This window comes from Lepidochelys kempii, chromosome 22 (genome assembly GCF_965140265.1).
Source record: "Lepidochelys kempii isolate rLepKem1 chromosome 22, rLepKem1.hap2, whole genome shotgun sequence".
In the NCBI taxonomy this organism is placed as follows: Eukaryota; Metazoa; Chordata; order Testudines; family Cheloniidae; genus Lepidochelys; species Lepidochelys kempii.
In genome coordinates, this window is record NC_133277.1 from 2575487 (window position 1) to 2598241 (window position 22755).

The following is a 22755-nucleotide window of genomic DNA, read 5'->3' on the forward strand; positions in this document are numbered from 1 at the left end:
ACTCGAAGGAGTATCGTTGTTGCAAACACTCCTTGATTAGCAGCTGTGACCGTCCACGGTCAGACGTACCCAACTCTTCCATAGCTTGAATGTGATCCAAAGCGGCTGCACTGTGCAGGGGCTCCCCAAATAAATGTGTGAAAGAAAGCACCCCCTGAATCCTATGCCACGAGCCATCTGGTGTCTGCAATGTCTTGGCTACATCTACACAGCGCCACAGTGTGGACTACGGGCATGCAAATTGCAGAGCGCACTGAACTAACGGCCTCTTGTAGACACTGCTGGCACGAAAGGAAAAAGGTATCTGGCTTGTGTTAACACAGCCCTCTTCAAAGAGGGCTACGTTCATATGAACTAGCTACCTTTTCATTCACGCCAGCAGGGTCCATATGCACACAGGGAAGTTAGCTCTGCAATTCACACTCCAGTCGTGTGTGCTGCGGCACAGTGTAGACCAGGGCTTAGTGTGCGGTGTCTTCTCCAAAGCAGGATGCGCAGAGGAGAATTAAAACACGTTGTTTAAAAGGTCCGTTAAAACTTACGTCTGTGCTGGAAGCCCCATTCTGGGATGTGGGACATTCTGGGATGTGGGACATTGTGGGATGTGGGACATTCTGGATTTAAATCCTTGAACACCTCGTTGAGCATCCTGGTCAATAATCTGACTAGCTCGAGGTTAAAACTACTGGGGGGAGGGTGGGGGGGGAAAGAACACCCCAACCCACGGGCAAAGCTGCCCCATTTGAACTGCTAGAGCCTTGGCCAAGATCAGCCCAGTATTTGGACTCTAAAATCAGCCAGATTCTGACACTCTCGCTCAGCTGAGTGGCACCTTGCCCCAAAGCGACCTCCCGGACGTGAGATCAGCAGGGCCCGTCATGGGGTACGGTGCTACTTAATGGAGGTTTTCATAGCAGCCTCATCACCATAGAACCTCTACTGATGAGTAGAGGATCAGAATCTGGCCCTCTGACATTTCTAGTGCACACACAGACAGACAGAGACACCCCTCTCCCTCCTTGGGCTGAGACATAAGTTCCCTCTAAGCCGTGTGGCAACGCAGCAGGCTACCAAGGGCCATGCCGGCAGGGAGAGGTGCCTCTCCGCCGCCCCGGGCTGCTGCGGCGAGAGAGGGCTGGGAGGAATCAGCCCTGGGGCAGCCTGCACCCCAAACCCCTCATCCCTGGCCCCACCCCAGAGCCCATCCCTCTGCCCCAGCCCCCCTCCCACACCCCAACCCCCTCATCCCCAGCCCATCCCCAGAGCCCGCACCCCCAGCCAGAGCCCTCACCCTGCCCTGCCCACCAACCCTCTGCCCCAGCCCTGAGCCTCCTCCCACGCTCCGAACCCCACCACACGTCACCTCCATATTGGTGCGCATAACAAAATTCATTCTGCACATGGATGGGAGAAATGAGAGGGAACGTTGGCTGAGACGGAGCATGGAAACTACCAGCCCCAAAGGGTCTGTTTGAGAAAGTAGCTACTCTACAGCCAAGCCCGCTCCCCGAATAAAATATTGCCCAGCTGCTGGCACCCGGGAGAAGCAACAGATAGTCACTAGCTAGCTCCAGTGGGATACCGAGCCGTTCCCTTTCCTAGCAACCATCCACCACAGCCCCCTTAACACAACTGTCCACCCCAACGGCACGCTATGCAGCACCGGCTTGGCCTTCCCGGCAGCCAGGACCCAGCGCCTCAGCAGCCGAGTAGGGTGCGCTGTGCGGGCGGGGGAGAGACCGGTGGGCGGTGGAAGTGAAATCACAGCCGCGAGTGGCAGCACTTGGGGTTTTCCTGGCTTGCAGTGGTCTCCGCAGCAACCTTCCTGGTCTGGGACACAGGAGCTGGCCTGTGTGCAACCCCGAGGGGATCTCCCTGACCAGACTAGCTTGGAGCCCTGGGTGCCCACCTACATCCCATGAAGTAGGCCAGGGGAAGGGGTTTGACTCAGTGTGGTGCGAGTGGGCTTCAGCAGCACACGGGACTGATACTCTTCTCTGGCTGGCACAAGTGAGCTGGAGCTCACGAAAGCTCATGCTCAGATAAATGGGTTAGTCTCTAAGGTGCCACAAGTCCTCCTTTCCTTTTCTTTCTGCTTCCTAGAGGGATCGCAGGGGGACAATTCTAAACCAGACGCCCCCAGCCAGGTATTTACAAGGGGACAGATAAGAGGGAGCCAGGCAAGGCCCCAGGATGTGGCAGTGAGGCTCTCCTGAATAAAGCCATAACACTCAGGGGAAGGTGCATTGATGTGCCTCCGGATAACCTCTGGGCACTCAGAGCAGGATCTGGAGATGGAAGGGGGAGGAGGGACAGAGAAGAAAAGGAGCAAGTCTCCTAAATCAGCCACCTTCCCATAAATAACTAACCCTCCCCCATCCACCTCTGGCTGTTCAAAACCTTTTCTTTCCTCTCAATGGAAGACAAATGACATCAGGTTTTACAAATGCTAATTGCTCGCCTTATCTCCCCTCTGCCCACCCCTTCCCTGCTCCCTCCAGGAGCAGGGAGACAAAGCAGAGCTGTAAAGTATTTATGGGGCACGGGGCATTATCACATAGAGCTTCAGGTGTGCCATTGTCAGGCTGATCCCTGCAGGCACCGCTTTAATGAAGTTATGGATTGCTAGGTACCCCCATGCTAACGGCCCCCCCTCCCCAAAGCTGCTAGCTCTCCCCGTCTGAATTTCCATGGCAGGAAAAGAAAAACCTGCAGCTGCTTAATTGTTATTGATCTGCATGTGGGACGGACGCTGTACAGAGAAAGGGTGTGCGGCCGAGACCGGGGAAAATCCAGAGCAGGGGCCAGTGCTCTGCACCAATGGTTCTGCTCACTTGCACCAGCTGAGGATCTGGCCCCCATCACAAAGTCTGTTTAGGGCAGTAAGTCCCCAGAGCTGAGTCCCCAGAGCCATCCCCACACAGTGCAGGGAGCTGGCCCGTGCCAGGAACCCGCCGGCCTGGCTTGGGAAGCAGATCTGCAGCTGGAGATTTAACCACGCCCTGAGGAAGCCAATGCTGCCCCCTCCCCTTTGCCTGGAGAACAGGCTGCCCCCCCCCCCCCACCAAGCAGTGGCTGGAGGTGGGATGCACCTTGCACGCTCTTGTGGGAGGCTCATTGTAAAGGGAGCTCAGCTGGCTCTGCCCAGTGCTTGGATTCAAATCCAACGACCTGTGACCTCTCCCAGCAACAGCCTGTGTCTGTGTAACCACCTGCTCCACAATCACATCTCAATGGCTGTGGCTGGAAGGGAGGGGGCGGCAGCAATGCAGAAGCCTCTTCACAAAGCACCCCCCCCCGGGCTTCAAAGGGGCAGCACCCCTCCCCCCCCCGGGCTTCAAAGGGGCCAGGCGCCCACATGGAGCAGGGAGGATGGAGGCTGACTCAGGAAGTCCACCCCCACGTTCTGCTCCTGCCCCACTTCAAAGGCCAGGAGGAAACGAGGGCCAGTGACGTGGACGCCCCAGGAAGCATCACTTAGTGCTGAACGAGCGCTGCTGCTAAGGGGCGGGGGCGGATCGGAGGGGGCAGATCAGAGGCAGGAAACTGACTGGACTGGGGGCTGCCCAGCGGGCAGAGCAAAGGGAGCCGGGTTCTGCATTGGCCCCATCACTTGCTCCCCTTCGTGCCCTCATTTTTACCTCTACAAGGAAAGCCAGGGGGTTTGTCAAGGGCATTTCACTACTGACACAATACACACCTGATGGGCTAAAGCCAACCACACCCTGCCCAGAGCCTGCGGCTCCCAGTGCCTTCTGGCTGCATCAGCTGCAGGGCCAGGCCTAGTTACTGCTGTCACGGGAGCCTAGGCGGGTCTGTGTCTCTGACTTAATGCACTGCAGATATTGGCTATTGCACGGGGCTACCAAGTGGCTGGTCCACACGCTGGAGACGGGAGAAGGACACTGCGGGTTCACACACTGCACAGCGGTTCTGTGGCTAGAGGGCAATCACAGGGCCACAGAGTGGGCTAGTGTTAATTAACTCCCAAGCTCCATGCTGGAACCCAGTGGCTTTTCAGCTGAGAGAGAGAGAGAGAGAGAGGGAGGGAGAGAGGGAGGTGCCCATGGTGGGAGAGACCTGATCAGATTCACTAGCCAAATGCTCTGCAGCCAGCTGAAGGCCAGTTGGATTCACAACTGCAGGCTGCTCTGAATTCCTTCTTCTCCCAGAAAGGAGAGTTGGAAAAGCCCTTGTAGGCCAGCCAGGCCCGTTCCTGAGAGCCCCCGCCGGCAGGTTTTAGAGTGCTCTCCAATGGTCTGACGCAGGCAGATGGCCGGAGCACCACAGGGTGTGGGGAGAGGGCAAAGAGCCTCTTGCATAGATCGTCTCCCACTATGGCCTCATGAGCCCCAGGAATGTCACATGCACAGCCCCTCCCCGCCCGCCACGGTGGCCCCGCGGCCATCCCCGCATGCCCCAGTGTTATGAGATGAAATGGATACTCACGGAATGGGCTCACTGGAACAGAGAACACAGAGAAACAGGCGTGAGATGAGCAGGATCCAGCGAAGCCGGGGGGGTGTTACAGTGAGAGTACACATGAGGGGCCGAGAAGCAGAGTGAATCGGCGCTTCTGAGTGCCGGGCCCACTCGGCCTCTCAGCGATGGAGCCTGCTGCGTGCCAGCAGCATGGAACAGACGGATCATGCAAGGAGGGGGTCATGGCAGTGTCTGCCTATCGTGGCCAGGCTGATTCGCCTTCCCAGGGACTTCCACGCACTAACCTCGGCCCAGCCAGTCGGTACCGAGGCTGTGGCTAGCTGGGCCCAGTCGCTGGTGTTGAATTGTAACCAGAGGGGATCGACAGAGACTGGCCTGGCTCAGCGAGGGAGCCTGGCCCATCTCCCTCCATCCCGCCAGCCCCGAGCACTGGAAAAGATTCACATCTAACACCCCGGCAGCAGTCAGTGCCCGACTAGTGTCAGCCGCCTCTGAGGAGCACTCAGGCCCTGGGCTGGGATCTCCCCATCGCGAGGCGCTGAGAGAACAGGGCTGCTCATCTCCTCCTCGACTCCATGGGTTCCACCGCCAGCAGCAGCCCCCATCGCTGCCTGGCCCCCAGAGCGACCCCTTACCGTGGACGCTGAGCGAGCCAGAGGCTTCCGACTTGCCCACGCTGTTCTCTGCCACGCAAGTGTAGGTGCCCTCGTCCTCAGCGCTGACCCGGCTGATCCGCAAGGTGCTGTCACTCTGGATGTCTGCCCTGGGATTGACCGAAACAAACGCTGTGAGAGCCCAGCCTGGCACCAGCCCCGGTGCCCAGGATGCCAGTGCCACATTGGTGCCAGTAGGTTGCACCCGGAGACCGCTCCCATTCAGCCCATCCTGCTCCCCACTGGGGGAGAAATGATGCCTGGCATTTCCTGGGTCAGGGCCCAACCTCGGGCCTCGTTAGTGCGCGCACCCACCCTCGTTGTCTTCCAGACCCATCTAGGTAAGCAGGAGGGTGTTAGGGGCTGGCAATCCTCTCTGGGTAGGTGGGGATCTCTACAATGAGTCACGTCCTGGGACCACATTCACTCCAGGAGTCAGACTGAACGGATCTAACGGGGCAAGCGAACCCCCTCGTGAGCCAGGCAGTCCGGGCTTGTCTGGTAAGAAAGCTGCCAGACCCTGTGCGGACGCTCTGATTCTGGGTAGGAACAAAAAGAAAAGGAGGACTTGTGGCACCTTAGAGACTAACCAATTTATTTGAGAATGAGCTTTCGTGAGCTACAGCTCACTTCATGGGATGCATACGGTGGAAACTGCAGAAGACATTATATACGCAGAGACCATGAAACAATACCTCCTCCCACCCCACTGTCCTGCTGGTAATAGCTTATCTAAAGTGATCATCAAGTTGGGCCATTTCCAGCACAAATCCAGGTTTTCTCACCCTCCCCCCCCCCCCCCCAAAACTCACTCTCCTGCTGGTAATAGCCCATCCAAAGTGACCACTCTCTTCACAAGGTGTATGATAATCAAGGTGGGCCATTTCCTGCACAAATCCAGGTTCTCTCACTCCCTCACCCCCCTCCAAAAATCAAACCAAAAAATGGCCTACCTTGAATATCATACACATTGTGAAGAGATTTCAGAGTAGCAGCCGTGTTAGTCTGTATTCGCAAAAAGAAAAGGAGGACTTCTGGCACCTTAGAGACTAACCCATTTATTTGCTCAAATAAATTGGTTAGTCTCTAAGGTGCCACAAGTCCTCCTTTTCTTATTGTGAAGAGAGTGGTCACTTTGGATGGGCTATTACCAGCAGGAGAGTGAGTTTGGGGGGGGGGGGGGGGGGGGGAGGGTGAGAAAACCTGGATTTGTGCTGGAAATGGCCCAACTTGATGATCACTTTAGATAAGCTATTACCAGCAGGAGAGTGGGGTGGGAGGAGGTATTGTTTCATGGTCTCTGCATGTATATAATGTCTTCTGCAGTTTCCACGGCATGCATCCGATGAAGTGAGCTGTAGCTCATGAAAGCTCATGCTCAAATAAATGGGTTAGTCTCTAAGGTGCCACAAGTCCTCCTTTTCTTTTTGCAAATACAGACGAACACGGCTGTTACTCTGAAACCTGGGTAGGAACAGAGTTCATTAAACTAGAATAAGCTGCTTAGACCAGAACCCATGCGTCCACCCGGGTTAAAGTCGCCCTTGGGTTCAGCTGGTGCATGTCTCATGTAGAGCAGCCCTGGGGTGTCCACACACAGAGCAGAACTGGTTTAGCGACATCCCTCTAGCTCTCCTGTCAGCTGTGAGCGTGGAGCGGGCCGGGAGTGCACAGGCAGCCCGGCCCGGCCTGGAACCAGTATTCCTGCTGCACCCCATCCCAGGAAAGGGCCTGGCCTCTCATCTCTTACCTGCCCCGCGGCAGCTCCCCTTCCTCCTTGCGCCAGCGGGACGTCGGCACTGGGTCCCCCTGCACCTCACAGTGGAAATCCACGCTGTCCTCAGCGAGCACCACCTGGTTGATGGGTCTGCGGATGAACGTGGGGCGCTCTGCCAAGACAGGCCAGAAAGGCAGCGTCAGGACTGAGCACAGGAGCCGTTCAGCCCACACCAAGCGCAGAGACCCCACAGAGCTGCAGCCCCGCAGCCTCCGACCCCTGCACATGCAGCCATGCCAGACTCAGAGGATGCACGTGGAAAATGTCGGAGAAGCCGGCCCCATGGGATCGGAGCCTCCTTGCACTAGTCAGACGGGCACATGCAGCCTCACCCCCTGTTCCATGGGGCCTCACGCAGCCTCACCCCCTGCTCCCTTGGGGCTCATGCTGCCTCACCCCCTGCTCCCTAGGGGCTCTGGCCCCCCAGTGGCTGCTGGAAGGCTGATGGGCCTGGAGCTCAGAGGGCTCTAGCCACACAATGGGTCTAAAGAACAGGAGGACTTGTGGCACCTTAGAGACTAAGCAATTTATTTGAGCATAAGCTTTCGTGAGCTACAGCTCACTTCATCAAATGCATCCGATGAAGTGAGCTGTAGCTCACAAAAGCTTATGCTCAAATAAATCGGTTAGTCTCTAAGGTGCCACAAGTCCTCCTGTTCTTTTTGCGAATACAGACTAACACGGCTGCTGCTCTGAAACAATGGGTCTAGCAGTGAGAGGACAAGCGTCTCCTCCATCAGGCTCTGCCTCCCAGTACCTACCCAGCCAGCGTGGCCCAGCCCTGCCACGGAGTTTGGCCTCGGTAGCTCCGCCAGACCTTGGTGACTTGTAAGGGCAGCACACTTGCCCTGTGGGAACTGGTCGGGCCGCAGGGTTATTTATGCAGCTGCCTGTCCAGTTCACCACGGCCCAAAGTGCAGGGCTGTGCACTGACTGAGGGAGCAGTCCTGTGTCCGGGCCAGCCTGGCTCAGAGAGGTCTCACCACCTCCCAGCCAGCAGATGGGATGGAGCAATGGAAGGCAGAGGGAAAAACATCTCAGCACCCAAGACTGGCAATAACGTAGGCAGGAACTGGTTTCCCCCTCGGGCTCCGGCCAGGGCTGCTCAGAAAAACACCTGCCTTGTTTATGACCCCTTCGGCTAGAGCAATAAACCATTTCCCAGCTCCCAGCACGGCAGGAGGCAGTCAGTGCCTGGAGAAGGGGATGGTTGTTAATGGCCATTCAGTCCCCTCCAGCAGTGGAAACACAGACGGCTCCTTGGCGTGACTGACGATGGAGAAGGCAGTGACTCATTGGTACTGCTCTGGGTTGGAGATTCCTGGGGGCAGCTTGCAAATGTTCCCATATGGATCCTGTTTGTGAGTGTAGGGTCTTTGATTAATAATGTCTGGCACCCCGGGTGGCCCTAACCACATCCAGACAGCGCTGCTGCCATGCAGCCACTTCTGGGGTGGAGTGCAGCTGTCAATCCCAGCTCGCAGCACAGCAGCAGGGAAGCAGCCATTCAGGGACGTACACTGGGCCAGACCCAGCCAGACAGGCTTGCACCTAGGGGGAAAGGCTGCTGAGATGTAGTCTGGGTATTCCCAGCCTGATGCCTGGCCACTCAGCTCTGGTGCCTTGGCTATGGGGCACTTCTCAAAGCACCTAGCTCATCAGCCAGGCTGGGTGCTGTGTGGGGGAGCAGCCATAGAGCCGAGCTCCGTGACACATAGCCAGCCACCCTGTGTGTCCTGCCCCACACCAGCCCCAGGTACTACGTACCAAACACCACCAGCTCGGCCGGCTCGCTGTCCCGCTCCCCCACCATGTTAGTAGCCACACAGACGTACATGCCAGCGTCACTCTTCCTGGTGTTGGACATCATCAGCTTCCCCCCACGGATCTGCACCAAAGGGGAAGAGCTCAGAATAGCTGGCCCTGCCGCGGTACGGGGAGTCACACGCTTGGGCACCTGAAACATACTGCTGGGGAGGGTCACAGGACCGCTCTTGTGGCTTCCCTTTGCTTCCCCATCAGAAAGTCATTTTTCTGTGGGGAAGCAAAGATATCTGGAGGGGACATAAATTCTGCGCACGTGCAGAATTCCCCCAGGAGTATTACAATAACTGTATTGGAGAAGAGGAAAAGTCACAAGATTTTATCCATTACAGAAGAGAAACTCTGCCATCGGGGGTGTGGCATGAAGGATCCCAGCTCTTTGAACTGGACCTGCACTACAAGGACAAGCGAGAGTGACTCCCCATGCCACCCTGCAGGACAGATGCTCCCACGGCCCTCTCCCTGCATTCCACCCTGCCCCCATGGGACAGATACCCCCATTACCCAGTTTCCCCTCTCCACAGGACAGATGCCCCCGTACCTGCTATGACGAAGTGGGACTGTTCTTAATGTTTCCTCTGAATAGTGTGGGGGTGCCTCAGTTTCCCCTATGCAGTTCTTAAGTATCTAGGTGGTGGGGTAAGGATGTACGATCATTGCAGAGCCCTAGAGGGCAGGTGTGTGCAGGGGTCTGGACACAGAGAATGGCCAACACTCTGTTTCCTGGCAACTGATGGCCTGGGCCCTTCCTCCCTGCAAGGTGAGAGCTAAAGGGTTGGAGAACAAAGGAATCCGGTGACCTCCTGGCCCGGGAAAGGGGAAAGCCCAGAGGAGGAGGGGCTGGTGAGAGTTTCAGTTTGGGGCTGGCTGGGATATGGAGTGAAGGGCAGACGGGGTTGTCTGGCTCACTGCCCCCCAAAATGGACCCAGCTGAGGGGTCCTGTTCTCTGCACCTACAAGCTCTGTTTTAGACCATGTTCCTGTCGTCTAATAAACCTCTGTTTTACTGGCTGGCTGAGAGTCACGTCTGACTGCAAAGTTGGGGGGCAGGACCCTCTGGCTTCCCCAAGACCCCGCCTGGGTGGACTCGCTGGGGGAAGCGCACGGAGGGGCAGAAGATGCTGAATGCTCCGAGGTCAGACCCAGGAAGGTGGAAGCTGTGTGAGCTCTGTGTCCTGAAGACAGGCTGCTCACAAAGAGGAGACTTCCCCAGAGTCCTGCCTGGCTTCATGGGGAGCAGTTCCAGAGCATCGCCCGGGGACTCCGTGACACCTGCATGCCAGCCCCACCCCCATGGGACAGACACTTCTATTAGTTTCCCCACCCTGCAGGACAGATGGTCCCATAGCCCTCTCACTGCACACTACCCCAGCACCCTGCAGGACATATTCCCCCACCATGCCCTACACCCTCTGCACCTCGGGACAGATGCCCACCATACCCCCGACCCCGCTGCTCCCCCCACCCCACTCCCCCCAGCCCTGTGGGATGGGCAAGGCCTCACCGTGATGCGCTCATCTTTATCGCTGATGCGGATGCTGTTCTTCTTCCAGGAGATGGTGGGCTCAGGGTGCCCGCGGGGCGGGATGCACTCCATCACAGCCGGCTCGCCGGCCGCCACCACCACATCACTGGGGGCCTGCCGGAAGTCATCGCGCAGGACTGCAAGGGAACCATGGATGCGTGAGCCAAGGGCTTGGCCAAGGGGCCACGCAGGCAGAGAAGGGGCAGACAGCTGCAGGCGCCCTCCAGAAACAACCATGGCCATTTGTGCTCCGCCTCCTCCACCCTCCTCTGCACCCACCTTGCTGCCCTGTCACCAGCCAGTGCCCGCGGGAGCAGAGAGCCCAGTGTGGGGACAGCCCTGCGGGGAGCCATGTCCCCGTGGCCGGTGTGTCCAACCCCAAGCCCAATCCCGGTAGGATGTGCCGCCTGGCTCGCTTTGCCAGCATGCCCAAATCGGGGTGTGTGACGTGAGGCGAGCCGCTGCAGTCTCCTCAGACAAGGCAGAGCAAATGCCACAAGAGGGGGAGTCACACCCCACGGCTGGGTTCCCAGCCTAGAGCCTTCCACAGGAGTCAGGAGGGGCAGAAAATGTCCTGTTGCATGTGAGGGCTGCTGGGTCTGGAGGGAAGCACCCACACACACAAGTGCCCAGGGCAAGCTAGGGATGCTCTGTCTGCCCAAAGCCTCAGGTGCAGTCTGGGATGTGGGCTGTTAGAATCATAGACTATCAGGGTTGGAAGGGACCTCAGGAGGTCATCTAGTCCAACCCCCTGCTCAAAGCAGGACCAGTCCCCAATTACATCATCCCAGCCAGGGCTTTGTCAAGCCTGACCTTAAAAACTTCTAGGGAAGGAGATTCCACCACCTCCCTAGGTAACGCATTCCAGTGTTTCACCACCCTCCTAGTGAAATAGTGTTTCCTGATATCCAACCTAAACCTCCCCCACTGCAACTTGAGACCATTGTTCCTTGTTCTGCCATCTGCCACCACTGAGAACAGCTGAGTTCCATCCTCTTTGGAACCCCCCTTCAGGTAGTTGAAGGCTGCTATCAAATCCCCCCCTCACTCTTCTCTTCTGCAGGCTAAACAATCCCAGCTCCCTCAGCCTCTCCTCATAAGTCATGTGCCCCAGCCCCCTAATCATTTTCATTGCCCTCTGCTGAACTCTCTCCAATTTGTCCACATCCCTTCTGTAGTGGGGGGACCAAAACTGGATGCAATACTCCAGGTGTGGCCTCACCAGTGCCAAATAGAGGGGAATAATCACTTCCCTCGACCTGCTGGCAATGCTCCTACTAATACAGCCCAATATGCTTTTGGCCTTCATGGCAAGAAGGGCACACTGCTGACTCAGATCCAGCTTCTCGTCCACTGAAAACCCCAGGTACTTTTCTGCCATTCGGTCCCTAGTCTGTAGCTGTGCATGGGATTCTTCCGTCCTTAGTGCAGGACTCTGCACTTGTCCTTGTTGAACCTCATCAGATTTCTTTTGGCCCAATCCTCCAATTTGTCTAGGTCACTCTGGACCCTATCCCTACTCTCCAGCGTATCCAGGGCCGTCCCTAGCCATTTTGGTGCCCTATGCAGCCATCCTGCGGGGGGGTGGGCATCCTCAGGCCTCCGCGTGGGGGAAGGAGCAGGCTTGGGGGGCAGGGGGGAAACCGCCCCCCAGCATGAGCCTGTGGAGTGGAGTGGGTTGGGGCCGGGTCACTCCACTTCCTGCCGCCCGGTGAGTGCAGGGCAGGCCTGACCCCTGCTGCAGTCCTCCGGGGAAGGAGTGGAGTGGGAGTTAGCCCCAGGCCTAACACTAGGGTTGCCAGCCGCCCGGTTTTCAACTGGAATGCCTGGTCGAAAAGGGACCCTGGTGGCTCTGGTCAGCACTGCTGACCGGGCCGTTAAACGTCAGGTCGGCGGCACAGCAGGGCTAAGGCAGGCTCCCTACCTGCCCTGCCTCCGCGCTCCTCCTGCAAGTGACATGCCCCTGCTGTTCCTAGGCGTAGGTGCGAGCAGAGAAGCTTTGCTCGCTGTCCCCACCCCAAGCGCCAGCTCCGCGGCTCCCATTGGCCTGGAACCATGGCCAATGGGAGCTGCAGGGGCGATGCCTGCATGTGCAGGCAGTATGCAGAACCGCCTGGCCATACATCCTCCTAGGGGCCAGCATGCCGGCTGCTTTCAAGAGCTGCACAGAGCCAGGGCAGGCAGGGAGCCTGCCTTAGCCCCACTGCGCCACCAGTCAGGAACCGCCTGAGGTAAGCGCTGCCCTGCTGGAGCCCGAACCCCCTGCCCCAGGTCAGAACCCCCTCCTGCACCCCAAATCCCTCATCCCTGGCCCCATCTCAGAGCCCACACCCCCAATTGGAACCCACACCCCTTCCGGCACCCCAGTCTCCTGCCCCAGCCCAGAGCCCCCTCCTGCACTTCAAACCCCTCATCCCTGGCCCCACACCAGAGCCCACAATCCCAGCTGGAGCCCGCACCCCCTCCCACATCCCAACCCGCTGCCCCAGCCCGGAGCCCCCTCCTGCACCCTGAAAACTCATTTCTGGCCCCACCCCAGAGCCCGCACCCCCACCCTCTGCCCCAGCCCAGTGAAAGTGAGTGAGGGTGGGGGAACATGAGCAACAGAGGGAGGGGGGAATGGAGTGAGTGGGGGCGTGGCCTCAGGGAAGGGGCGGGGCGGGGGCGGGGCAAGGGTGTTTGGTTTTGTGCGATTAGAAAGTTGCCAACCCTACCCAACGCTGCGGTGCCAGGACGAGAGCAGCTGAGCCCGCCCAGGCCCTGGGGGTCCAGAGCGCTACCAGCCAGGCTGTGACCTCGGGACCACCCAACTCGCTGCACTGCTCACTGCCCTCAGGAAGCTACACGACACTGCGCTGCGTCCCTTCCACTCCGCCCAGCCCATGACCCGCGTGCGGACTCGAGGGGCACACGGCGCTTTGGGGTGTTTGCCCCAGATCAGCCTGTTTTCCTCTCCTGCTTGGCCTCCGCACCAAGAGCGGCAGGACCCTGCAGCTCCATGCCCCCTGTGCCCTGCCCTCCTGTTGGCATGGTAGCTGCATGCCCAACATGGCAGCACAACGCCTGCATGCCCCCGTGCCACTGTGACTGTGTGCCCGGCCCTGTCCGTCAGCAGCTCGCCCGCCCCAGCCTCCGGGCACCCTCCTTCTTGGCTTGGAACAGTAGCCTCGAATAAGCAGGCTGCAGTCGGACTCATACACCGGGGCCTGACAGCGTCCCGTCCGGTAGGCCCGGCAGAACAGGGCACCTGGACACACCTCTAGACCCCCACAAAGGGTCACTTGTGGGTGGCAGAGAGGAAAGTGCTAGGGGCAGGGGGTCCTGACACTATGACCCCATCCCCCCCAGTGTGCAGAGAGTCACAGGGGCAGGCTGAGATTGGCGAGAGGGCAGGGGGAATGGGTCGGAGAGGAGGGGAGCGAGTCTGGGTGGAGCTGTGGCAGCCAGGTTGGGAGTTCTGTGCGTTGAGGGGCACGGGGTTGGGGGGGGGGTGGGCCTCACAGTGAAGGGGACGGAGGATGCAGGGGATACAGAATGGAGCAGCTGTCCCTTTTCCTGGCTGCAGCTCTCTGCGTCCACGGGCTTGGGAGTGGGGATTTCCGACACCCGCACCGGTGGGCCAGGCCCGGGGAAGCAGTGCGGTGCCGTGCAGCGCTGTGGCTATTCTCCAGGACTCTCACGCACTCCAAAGCCATCAGAAACCCCAGCTCGTCCCCGCTGTGCCCCTGGCCAGAGGCTCCAGCCAGAGCTCCGGGGACTCAGAGCTCCCCCAGGTCTCTGCTCCGGCTCAACACACAGAACTTGCCATCGCGGAGGCAGGAGAGTCCTGCAGTGCCCCAGCCTTCCTGCTGCTGCCCTGCCTCCTGCCCACCCCCCGGCATCTCTGAATTATCGCCGACCCCCTGCACATCGCAGGCCACAGAGCCTCGCCCACCCACGGCTGGAATAGACCCCTCGCCTCTGGCTGAGTTACTGGCGTCCGCAGATCGTGATTTAGAGACTTCAAGTTACAGAGAATCCACCAATTACCGTGCTGCAGCAGCACTCATTCTTCTGCTCCGGGCAGCGCTGCCCAGCGTTTTATAACCATTACGGAGAAGTGTCAGGCCCTTAATGCACAACTGGCTGTGGGGCCGGTTACTGCTCCTTCGCTTGTCAAACGCACCTGCGCTGCACAATTCATTAGCCGCGTTCACCAGCCGGCCACTCCCCCTGGGGACTCGTCCAGGAGCCGATTAGCACTCGGAGCAGCAGGAGGCATGATGGACACCACAGGGTGGCCACAGCCAGAGGGGATGCCCCTGGGAGCTGGGGGACAAAGCATCATCCCGGCGCATCCAGTCATTGGCCCCCGGAGACTCAGCTGGGGGCACTGTGCGGATTTTCATACAAAGCTCGACCGGCGAGGGGGCTAGTCTGGGAAGGCCGATGCCCCGAGAGCTTGCTGCAGCCAATGGACGGCGGGGGTCTGAAGCCACTTCTGCTTTCTTTGTACTGGTGGCTGCTGGGGACAGGCCCTGGCACATCCTGAGCTTCCACTGTGGCCAAGAGGCTGTGTCTCCCGTGGTGACACCCCCAGACTCAGGCTGGCCCCATGTTCCCTGAGCTGACACTCTGGGCCCTGCACCATGGCTAGGATGGGGCCCGTAGCCCACAGACCAGCTGCTCTGTACAGGGAGAACCAGAGCTCGGTGGAGCAGAGAAGAGGTCCCTGTGGTCAGCACACCAGCCAGGTTCATTGGCCTAGGGGTGAAGGGTTCCTAGGGCTCCCCCAAGCCCCCCGCAAAGCCAGGGCTGTCAGGCACCGTGGCTGTGTTTTCTGAATGAAGTGAAGGTGGCCTTGGCTACTCCTCCACGCCCTGACACTGTCCCCTGGGTACAGGTCATCTGCGGGATGGGGAGACCCTGACCTGCATGGATGTGCTGGGCCTGCACCGGCTGGGGGTAGACTCTGCGAGGGTGTCCAGCACCCCAGCAGCCCAGGAGTTAACACACAGACCAGACTGCAGATGAATGTGCACACGCAGGGGTCTCCTATGCCCTGGGCCAACCAGGGGCTCCGCACTAGGGCACGTGATTCTCAGGCACCAGCAGCCCTCATTGGCCTGTGACTCTGTGGCCAATGCCCCCCGGGGATGTAGCATCACAGCTCTGTGGCGCGGGATGCTACATTGGGGCACATGAGGACGGAGGGTGGGGGGATTCACAGGAGAGCTGGATGCCCGGGGCGGGAGAGGAGCCCACAACAGGCTCTGCTGCCAGGGCCATTTGCTGTCCAAACAGAGGTGTGGCACGGTCGCCCCCTTTCAGAGTGCCCTCCAGGGCAGGGGAGCAATGGGGGCTTTCCCAGCAAAGCAGGGCAGAACGGGGCAGTGCCCTGAGCTCCCCCCACCTGGGAGAATGCAAACTGGCAACCTGGACAGAGGAATATGACTGGGGGGCTGAGACTCTCCTCGACATGATGAGGGCCACGGATGATGAGGGCCACGGTGTATAAAGCACAAGGCCTCCCACTGGTATCAGGGCCTCTGACCCAAGCAGGACAGGCCCAGGGTGTCATCCATCACTGACATTTCAGGCAGTGGGAGCCAACCTATAAAAGGCCCAGAAAAAGCCCTGGTAACTACATGGGTGTGCAAAGGGGCCGTGCAGTCGCAGCTGGAATCCAAAGGGAGCAGTGCAGGGAAGCCTCCTTGGGTGCTCCGGGAATGGGGAGCTGATGTTGCACGAGGAGACTGAAAGAGCGGGTATGCAGGCTGCGAGGGGATCGGATTGCTCTGGGGCAGGCGGGGGCACCGGAGAGGGAGAAGAGCTAACGGACGTGAAAGGGCACCAGAACTAATGGGGATAAACTGGCCAGCAATAAATCTAGGCTGGAAATTAGAAGCCGGTTTCTCACTGTCAGAGGAGGGGGGCTCTGGAACCGCTTCCCAAAAGGAGCAGTGTGGGGGAGAAAGGTGGCTGGTCTCCAGCTGGAGCTGGGTCAGTTCATGACCAGGATTGGATGTCGGGGCTGCCTGTGATAGCAGGACCTGGACTCGAGGAGCAAGCAGGTCCCTTCCTTCCCTGTGGGACTCCCTGTAAATGGGAGGCCTGGGCATGTCTGACAGCAGCATTCCCAGGGTCCCGCGGCAGCTGTGGACCCCGAATGCTCATGAGCTACGTCCAGATGTGGGTGCCCCCAAGCGCCAGGCTCTTTGGTTTTCTAAGGGATTCTCCGTGCCGGTCAGATGGGCGTGGTGCTGATAAGGCAAAGGCCAGGTGTGTCCAATCCCAGCTCTGCCAGGGCAAACCCAGCCAAGCACAGAGGCGAGGTCAGTTTCGGTCAGGGCCAGGGTGACTGCCCAAGCCATGCAGCACTCCTCTCCGCATCCCCTCTGCTGGATGCCCCCTTGAGCCCCGGGGTGCCAAGGGAACTCAGAGTTGCCAGGTTCCTAGAAGCTCCCGGTGGCTGAATGGAGTCTCAGCACTTACCAGATGTGAATAGCTTGTCAATAAGCCATTTAACTTGGTGGGAGTAATACACCATAAATATTTGTATCCAAGGGTAATACGCTCAAATAATCCTGCCAGTAATGAGCAATAAAACATGGGTATATTGCTTATTATGTATTTATGTACCTAATCCAGGCGCGTTCCCAGGCTGGCTGCCTTCCAAGAATCTCACACCCAGGAGAGCACAAAACAAGCAAGAGCACAAAACAAAGGGTCTGTCTGCTCTTTGGACAACTGAGCGTTCGCCACGAACCCTAACCACAACCAGCACATCCCCAGCTGCATGGGGTCTAACCTCACGGGCCGCGGTAGCCAGGGGAGCAAGGGTGGAGTCCCTGCCCCGGAGGAGAGGCCCCTTGCTCAGAGAAAGAGGCAATGGTTCGCCCAGCACCCATGAAGGTTCTGCTCAGTAAAGATCTCTGCTGGAGCTTTTCTAAATATAGCAGAGGGGCTGAGCCCTGCTCTCCTTTCTCCCACTATAATGAATAAATACAGAAAGACGCAATTAGCTGGCAGTAACCCTGATAATCTAGATCAACGGCTGCTGTATCCTTAATGAAGTGTTAAATTGAGTCTGTCTCCATACCTCCCCCCCCCCCCCCGCCTGCCCGCCTCCGACTCCCCTGCAGGCTGTTTCGGTGATGGGTTTGTGGCTTCCCCTGGCTGGGCTCAGATCAGTCACGGAGAGTCATGAGCCCTGGCTAGCGCTGAGGAAGGAGAAGCAGCCCACCTGGGTGACTCCTCGCCACCACATCACAGCTACGCCCGGCCAACAGGTGGCTGCTGTCTGATGCCAGCCCTGCCATCACCACCCTACAGGCTTTTATAGTTCTTGTGCCAAGACAGGTGCCCTCCCAGGCACATGTCCCAGCGCCCCTACCACCCAGCCACCCCCAGTCCTGCCAGGGAGTCACCTTCTGTCTGAGAACCCTTGAACATGTGAAAGGCCAGGCAGCCATCTGACCCACCTTAATGCTACCCGGAGCCAGCCCCACCCCCTCCTAGCTCCACTGACCTCAAACAGTTTCACACTTCATTACCCAACACCCTCCTCTCCTGCAGACACTCCAATCAGGCCGCCTCTCCGCAGCCTCTCTGGAGGCCAGAGAATACCAGCGTCCTCAGTGTCTTCTGGGGCCTCGGCCCTCGGATCCATTAATCACCTTTGTGGCCCTGTGCTGTGCTCACCCCCTGCCCGTGTCTCCTGCTCCCAAGGAGGGGACCTGTCTCAGACACCGCACATCTCGTGCCAGCTACACGGACCCCTCAGATATGGGAGTTCTGCAAGACCCTCTCACCCCGCGGGGCACGCTGCCCTGTAACCTCCTACGGACAAGAGCTGCAGGAGTGCAGTGGGGGGTCAGGAAGCCTTCACGGCTGTACTCCCAGCTCTGCAGCTACCCACCAGCTCCACACAACCCCTCTTGCTACAGGACCAAGCCCAGAGCAAAACGGTGCTTTTCTCTGTCTCCCACCGGGCTGAGGGGCCTGAATCTGCACACGCAGGACTTCTTGTTGGGGGCTGTACTGTGTCTTCCAACCTGATCTCAGCACAGGTGCTGAGGCTGGCTCAGTGTTATCTGGCAAAGACTTTGCAGCCAGGGAAGGGACTGTCACCCAGAAGGCTCAGCTGCCAGGGTTAGATCATCTCAGATTGGCCGACTGCTGGCTTAGCCTCAGTGCAGCATAGTCGTCCTGGTGAGAACATGGTAGTAAAAATGCCTCTAAGGCAGCTCTCCAGGCCCTAGACAGAAACCCTGACACAGGCATTATTGACGTGATTCGGGGAGGGCCTCTTCCACCCTGAAACTAGGTAGATCACGCACCCATTCTATATATACACGCACATGTGTCTCCCCATACATAAACATCGGTTGTTTCCTTTCCCTGAATTTGGAGAGAGAAATCCCCTTGTTCGACAGTCTCTAAGATGCTACAACCATGGTAATAACTGTCCAGGTGGGGAAAAGAGAAGTGAGCTAAGCTGGAGCTGCTGCTGATGTTGGTAAAGTCCAATCCCATTTCTTAGAAGACCAAGCCAGACAAACACACCCGAAAGGGGAAGGACTTTCACTTGCAGTGTTGCTGCTGAAAGACAGAGGGATGGCACCTGGTCTGATCGGCTACTCTGAGACCTGGCAAACTCGTACCACCATTGGGCTCTTCAGGGCACTTTCTGGTCACAGGCTCACTGCAGTGTTGCAAAGTCTGCAGTGCTGGCTCGCTAAGCCAGACTCTTAGGCAGAAGGAAGAAGGCGAGGGCTAGGAAAGAGAAGAAATAAGACGAGGAAGGGAAAGGAGACACGGGGGCAGGCGGGGAGACAATTCTCTCATCCCAGATGGTATTTGGGATTCAGCCAGAGCTGGTGGAGGTAGCAACATGAGGAAGGCCCGGGGGCCCAGGAGACAGCAGGGTGGCAGCCATGGGGAAGCGCCCCCCAGTAGCCAGCTTTTCTCCCCAAAGTCTGTTAAGAACCCCAAAGGAAGTGCTGGGGGGAATAGCCATCCTCTCATTACTTTGTTAAGCCCTAATTGCTGACACACCAGTTTTGGTTCCCTGATTCTGGTCTCACACTGTTTTCGTTTACCAGTTCTGATCTTAACACAGCCCTTGTGTTCCCTCGGGAGGTCTTGTCCTTCACACTCAGTCAGGCTTTCTGTCTCTTTTTGGCACTTTTGCCCATCACCATGTGTTGTTCTGGATCCTGTGACACTTCAGGAACGGTCACTCACTTTTCAGGCAGGAGCTCACAATCGGGCTGCATTTGTGAGCCCAGTTACCACAAGAGACTCCCCCAGAGTCTCAGAGCCCAGGGCTGACACACACTGCTGCCCGCTGAGGGGTGCCAGGGGCTCTGGCAGCCTGGCATACGACTGGCTGCAGCAGCCTCTCCACCATGTCATGGAGCACCCGCTCTGGCAGCCTCCCCTCTGCTGTGGTGGGCGAGTCTGTCTTGGTAGCAGGGAGGAAACAAAAGAAAGTTACATTAGAAGAAACCCCCAGTGCTCTGGGGAGCGAGCAACTGTCCAGGCTCTTTGTCAGCTCCCTGCCCGCTGCAGGGGGACATGGCAGCCCTGGGGAAGGATCCCTCATGGGGCTCAGCCCATGGAGGTGACTCGAGCTGGGAGCGCCCAGCCCCCCTCAGATCAGCCCCATGGGGTGCTGGGTGCAGGACTTTACTGGCATTTTCCTATCACCCTTTGAACCCAGGTATGAGGCTTGGCTCCCAACCAGGGGCACATCACTCCTTAGGCTGCCCAACTTCCCTTGCTCCAGGAGCAGCACTTCTCCCACACATCCCTGACAACCTTCCCTCCCTGTCCCACTGCCCGCTGCCAATGCACACTGCCCCCTTCCCAGCCCGAGACGGGGTGCGGCTCCACAGTGGGGGTTGGCAGGAGACACTGGCAGGGCCAGGAGGAGGGAGAGTGAGGCTGGGTATGGCCCCTTCCAGTCTCCACTTGGCTGCCCTTCCCAAAGGCCAGAGACCCCACAATCCCCACACAGTCACTGCCCTCGAAGTCTTAACATCCAGCCTACTTCAGTAGCGTCTGCAAATGCGATGACAGAAGGTGGAAGGTCTGCACTGAAAGCCACACAAATACTTCAGATAGTCAGTGCCAGCATTGGGGGCCCTGGCGCTTGGCCCCACTCCCCGTGGCCCCGGGATGCGTGGCCCCTGCTCTGCTCCATGCAGCCTGTGGCGCCTGACCCTGCTCCACCCGGCCCTGGGGCACCCAGTCCCATGCAGCCCCATGGCGCCCGGCCCCACTCCACGCAGGACCTGGCTCAGTCCAACCTCACTCCATACAGCCCCGGGGCACCTGACCCCATGGTGCCCGGCCCTGGAGCACCCAACCCCACTTTGCTCCATGCAGCCCCGGGGCACCTGACCCCATGGTGCCCGGCCCCGGAGCACCCAGCCCCACTTTGCTCCATGCAGCCCCAGGGCACCTGACCCCATGGTGCCCGGCCCCGGAGCACCCAGCCCCACTTTGCTCCATGCAGCCCCGGGGCACCTGACCCCATGGTGCCCGGCCCCGGAGCACCCAGCCCCACTTTGCTCCATGCAGCCCCGGGGCACCTGACCCCATGGTGCCCGGCCCCGGAGCACCCAGCCCCACTTTGTTCCATGCAGCCCCAGGGCACCTGACCCCATGGTGCCCGGCCCTGCTCCACTCCACGCAATCCCTGGCTCAGCGCGAAGCCTGCCCCTGTGCCTCCTCTCCCCATCGCTCTTTATCCCGCTTTGTCCTTTATTAACTAGCCCATATTCGGATGGTTTATACAATAAACAAATCTGGGAAACTTTACTGAGAACTCCCCGAGACTCCACATGTGTTAGATCTATCGGCTCCTTTCAATCCAGCCCAAAGCTCCCTCAGTACCAGTGACCCCAGCCCGGCCTGACAGGGTTCCCAGTCACAGGCCCAGGCTGATTCTCACTCACGACTGGCACTAGGTGGCAGATCCAGCCTATCCTATGGGATAACATGATTCTGGCAATTAATTGATCTTTAACTATTCATGGTAAATAGGCCCAATGGCCTGTGATGGGATGTTAGATGGGGTGGGATGTGAGTTACTACAGAGAATTATTTCCTGGGTATCTGGCTGTTGAATCTTGCCCAATGCTCAGGGTTCAGCTGATCGCCATATTTGGGGTCGGGAAGGAATTTTCCTCCAGGGCAGATTGGCAGAGGCCCTGGGGGGTTTTCGCCTTCCTCTGTTGAAGGGGGCACAGGTCACTTGCTGGAGGATTCTCTGCTCCTTGAAGTCTTTAACCCACAATTTGAGGACTTCGATAGCTCAGACATAGGTGAGAGGTTTATCGCAGGAGTGGGTGGGTGAGATTCTGTGGCCTGCGTTGTGCAGGAGGTGGGACTAGATGATCATAATGGTCCCTTCTGACCTTAGTATCTATGAGTCTATGCGTCTATGTCCCTGGAGTCAGTACGTTGCCTGGACAAGCCAGCTCAACTCTTCTCCCTGGCACGGGTGTTACCATCGCCCCTCTCCCTTCCAGCTCCTTTTCTCTTTCAGAGCCTGGCAGTGCACCAGCTCTTTGCCAGTCACCCCACACTTCTCCAGTCTCAGACTTCAGGAACCTAACATAGCGGCTTAGCACTGTGACCCCTAACCTGATACATCAGCCGCCCAGCCCGTGGCTCACCCTTAGCCTGTCCATTGACTACTTCCATTTAGACCGCAACTGCGCAGGGCAGACTTGCATTAGTGGCCTGTGAGGTAACGCACTATAGTAATACAATTAACAGCACCCCCGCTATTCCAGGCTGCTGGGTTTACAGGAATGTATCAAAGGGTAGAGGGGAATTAGCCAGTTAACCGGTATGCATTCGACGGCTTGAGCAGCAATGCTGCGAAGTTCTCCGAGGCCCTGACCACAGCCCCAGTCAGTGCAAAGATTCCTGTTGCCTCCCGCGTCCTTGGACTAGCCTGAAGCTTTTTGGCAATTCCCAACCACCAAAGTGCTACAGGATTTTGTATTGCGTGCGCGCCCCCCTATCGTCGGCTGGAAAGAGCTCACCCCGAGAGTACAACCCTATACTGCTAACCTCTGAGGGAGATTCTCCTGTAAGAGCCTGCGCTTTTGAAGCCAGAGGACCCGGGAGCTCCTGTTGCCATGAAGTCCCCGGTGAAGCAGTGACACCTGTGAAGTCCTGACTGGAGCCTGCCCGTGGATTGGCTACCAGCCTTGGCAGCACACAAGCCCCCTTGGCTAGCTACGCTCTGAGGGCAAGTACACAGCAATCACTCAGCACTGCCCACCTTGTGAATGGGTGTCAGAGCCCCGCACAGCAATCGGCCCGCTCATCCCCCAATCACATCCTCCCCAGGGGGGCTGTGACAACCCTCCCTGGTAAATGTTAATGCAAAGCGGCTGCTGAGCTCTCCTGCAGTTTCCTTCCCAACCCAGCTCTTTGATTTCACTGCCCAGTCAGTGGCCTCACTGGATCACTCTTATTTCTTGTCTCTCTGCTGGGCTTAAGGATTTGGGCTCTCGTCCTGGAGGCTA

General features: G+C 58.3%; 1 protein-coding gene across 6 annotated transcripts in view; it reads right to left on the reverse strand.

Moving 5' to 3' along the window:
- Positions 1–22755, reverse strand: part of ROBO3 (roundabout guidance receptor 3) — a 147647-nt gene that overhangs the window by 45240 nt on the left and 79652 nt on the right. For all 6 annotated transcript variants that reach the window (XM_073320817.1, XM_073320816.1, XM_073320818.1 and 3 more), the window contains exons 3-6: positions 10202–10359; positions 8641–8761; positions 6847–6985; positions 5079–5206 (exon numbers count right to left, since the gene is read on the reverse strand). In XM_073320817.1, the coding sequence (XP_073176918.1) occupies positions 5079–5206; positions 6847–6985; positions 8641–8761; positions 10202–10359 (546 nt within the window). The remainder of the gene's footprint in view (positions 1–5078; positions 5207–6846; positions 6986–8640; positions 8762–10201; positions 10360–22755) is intronic.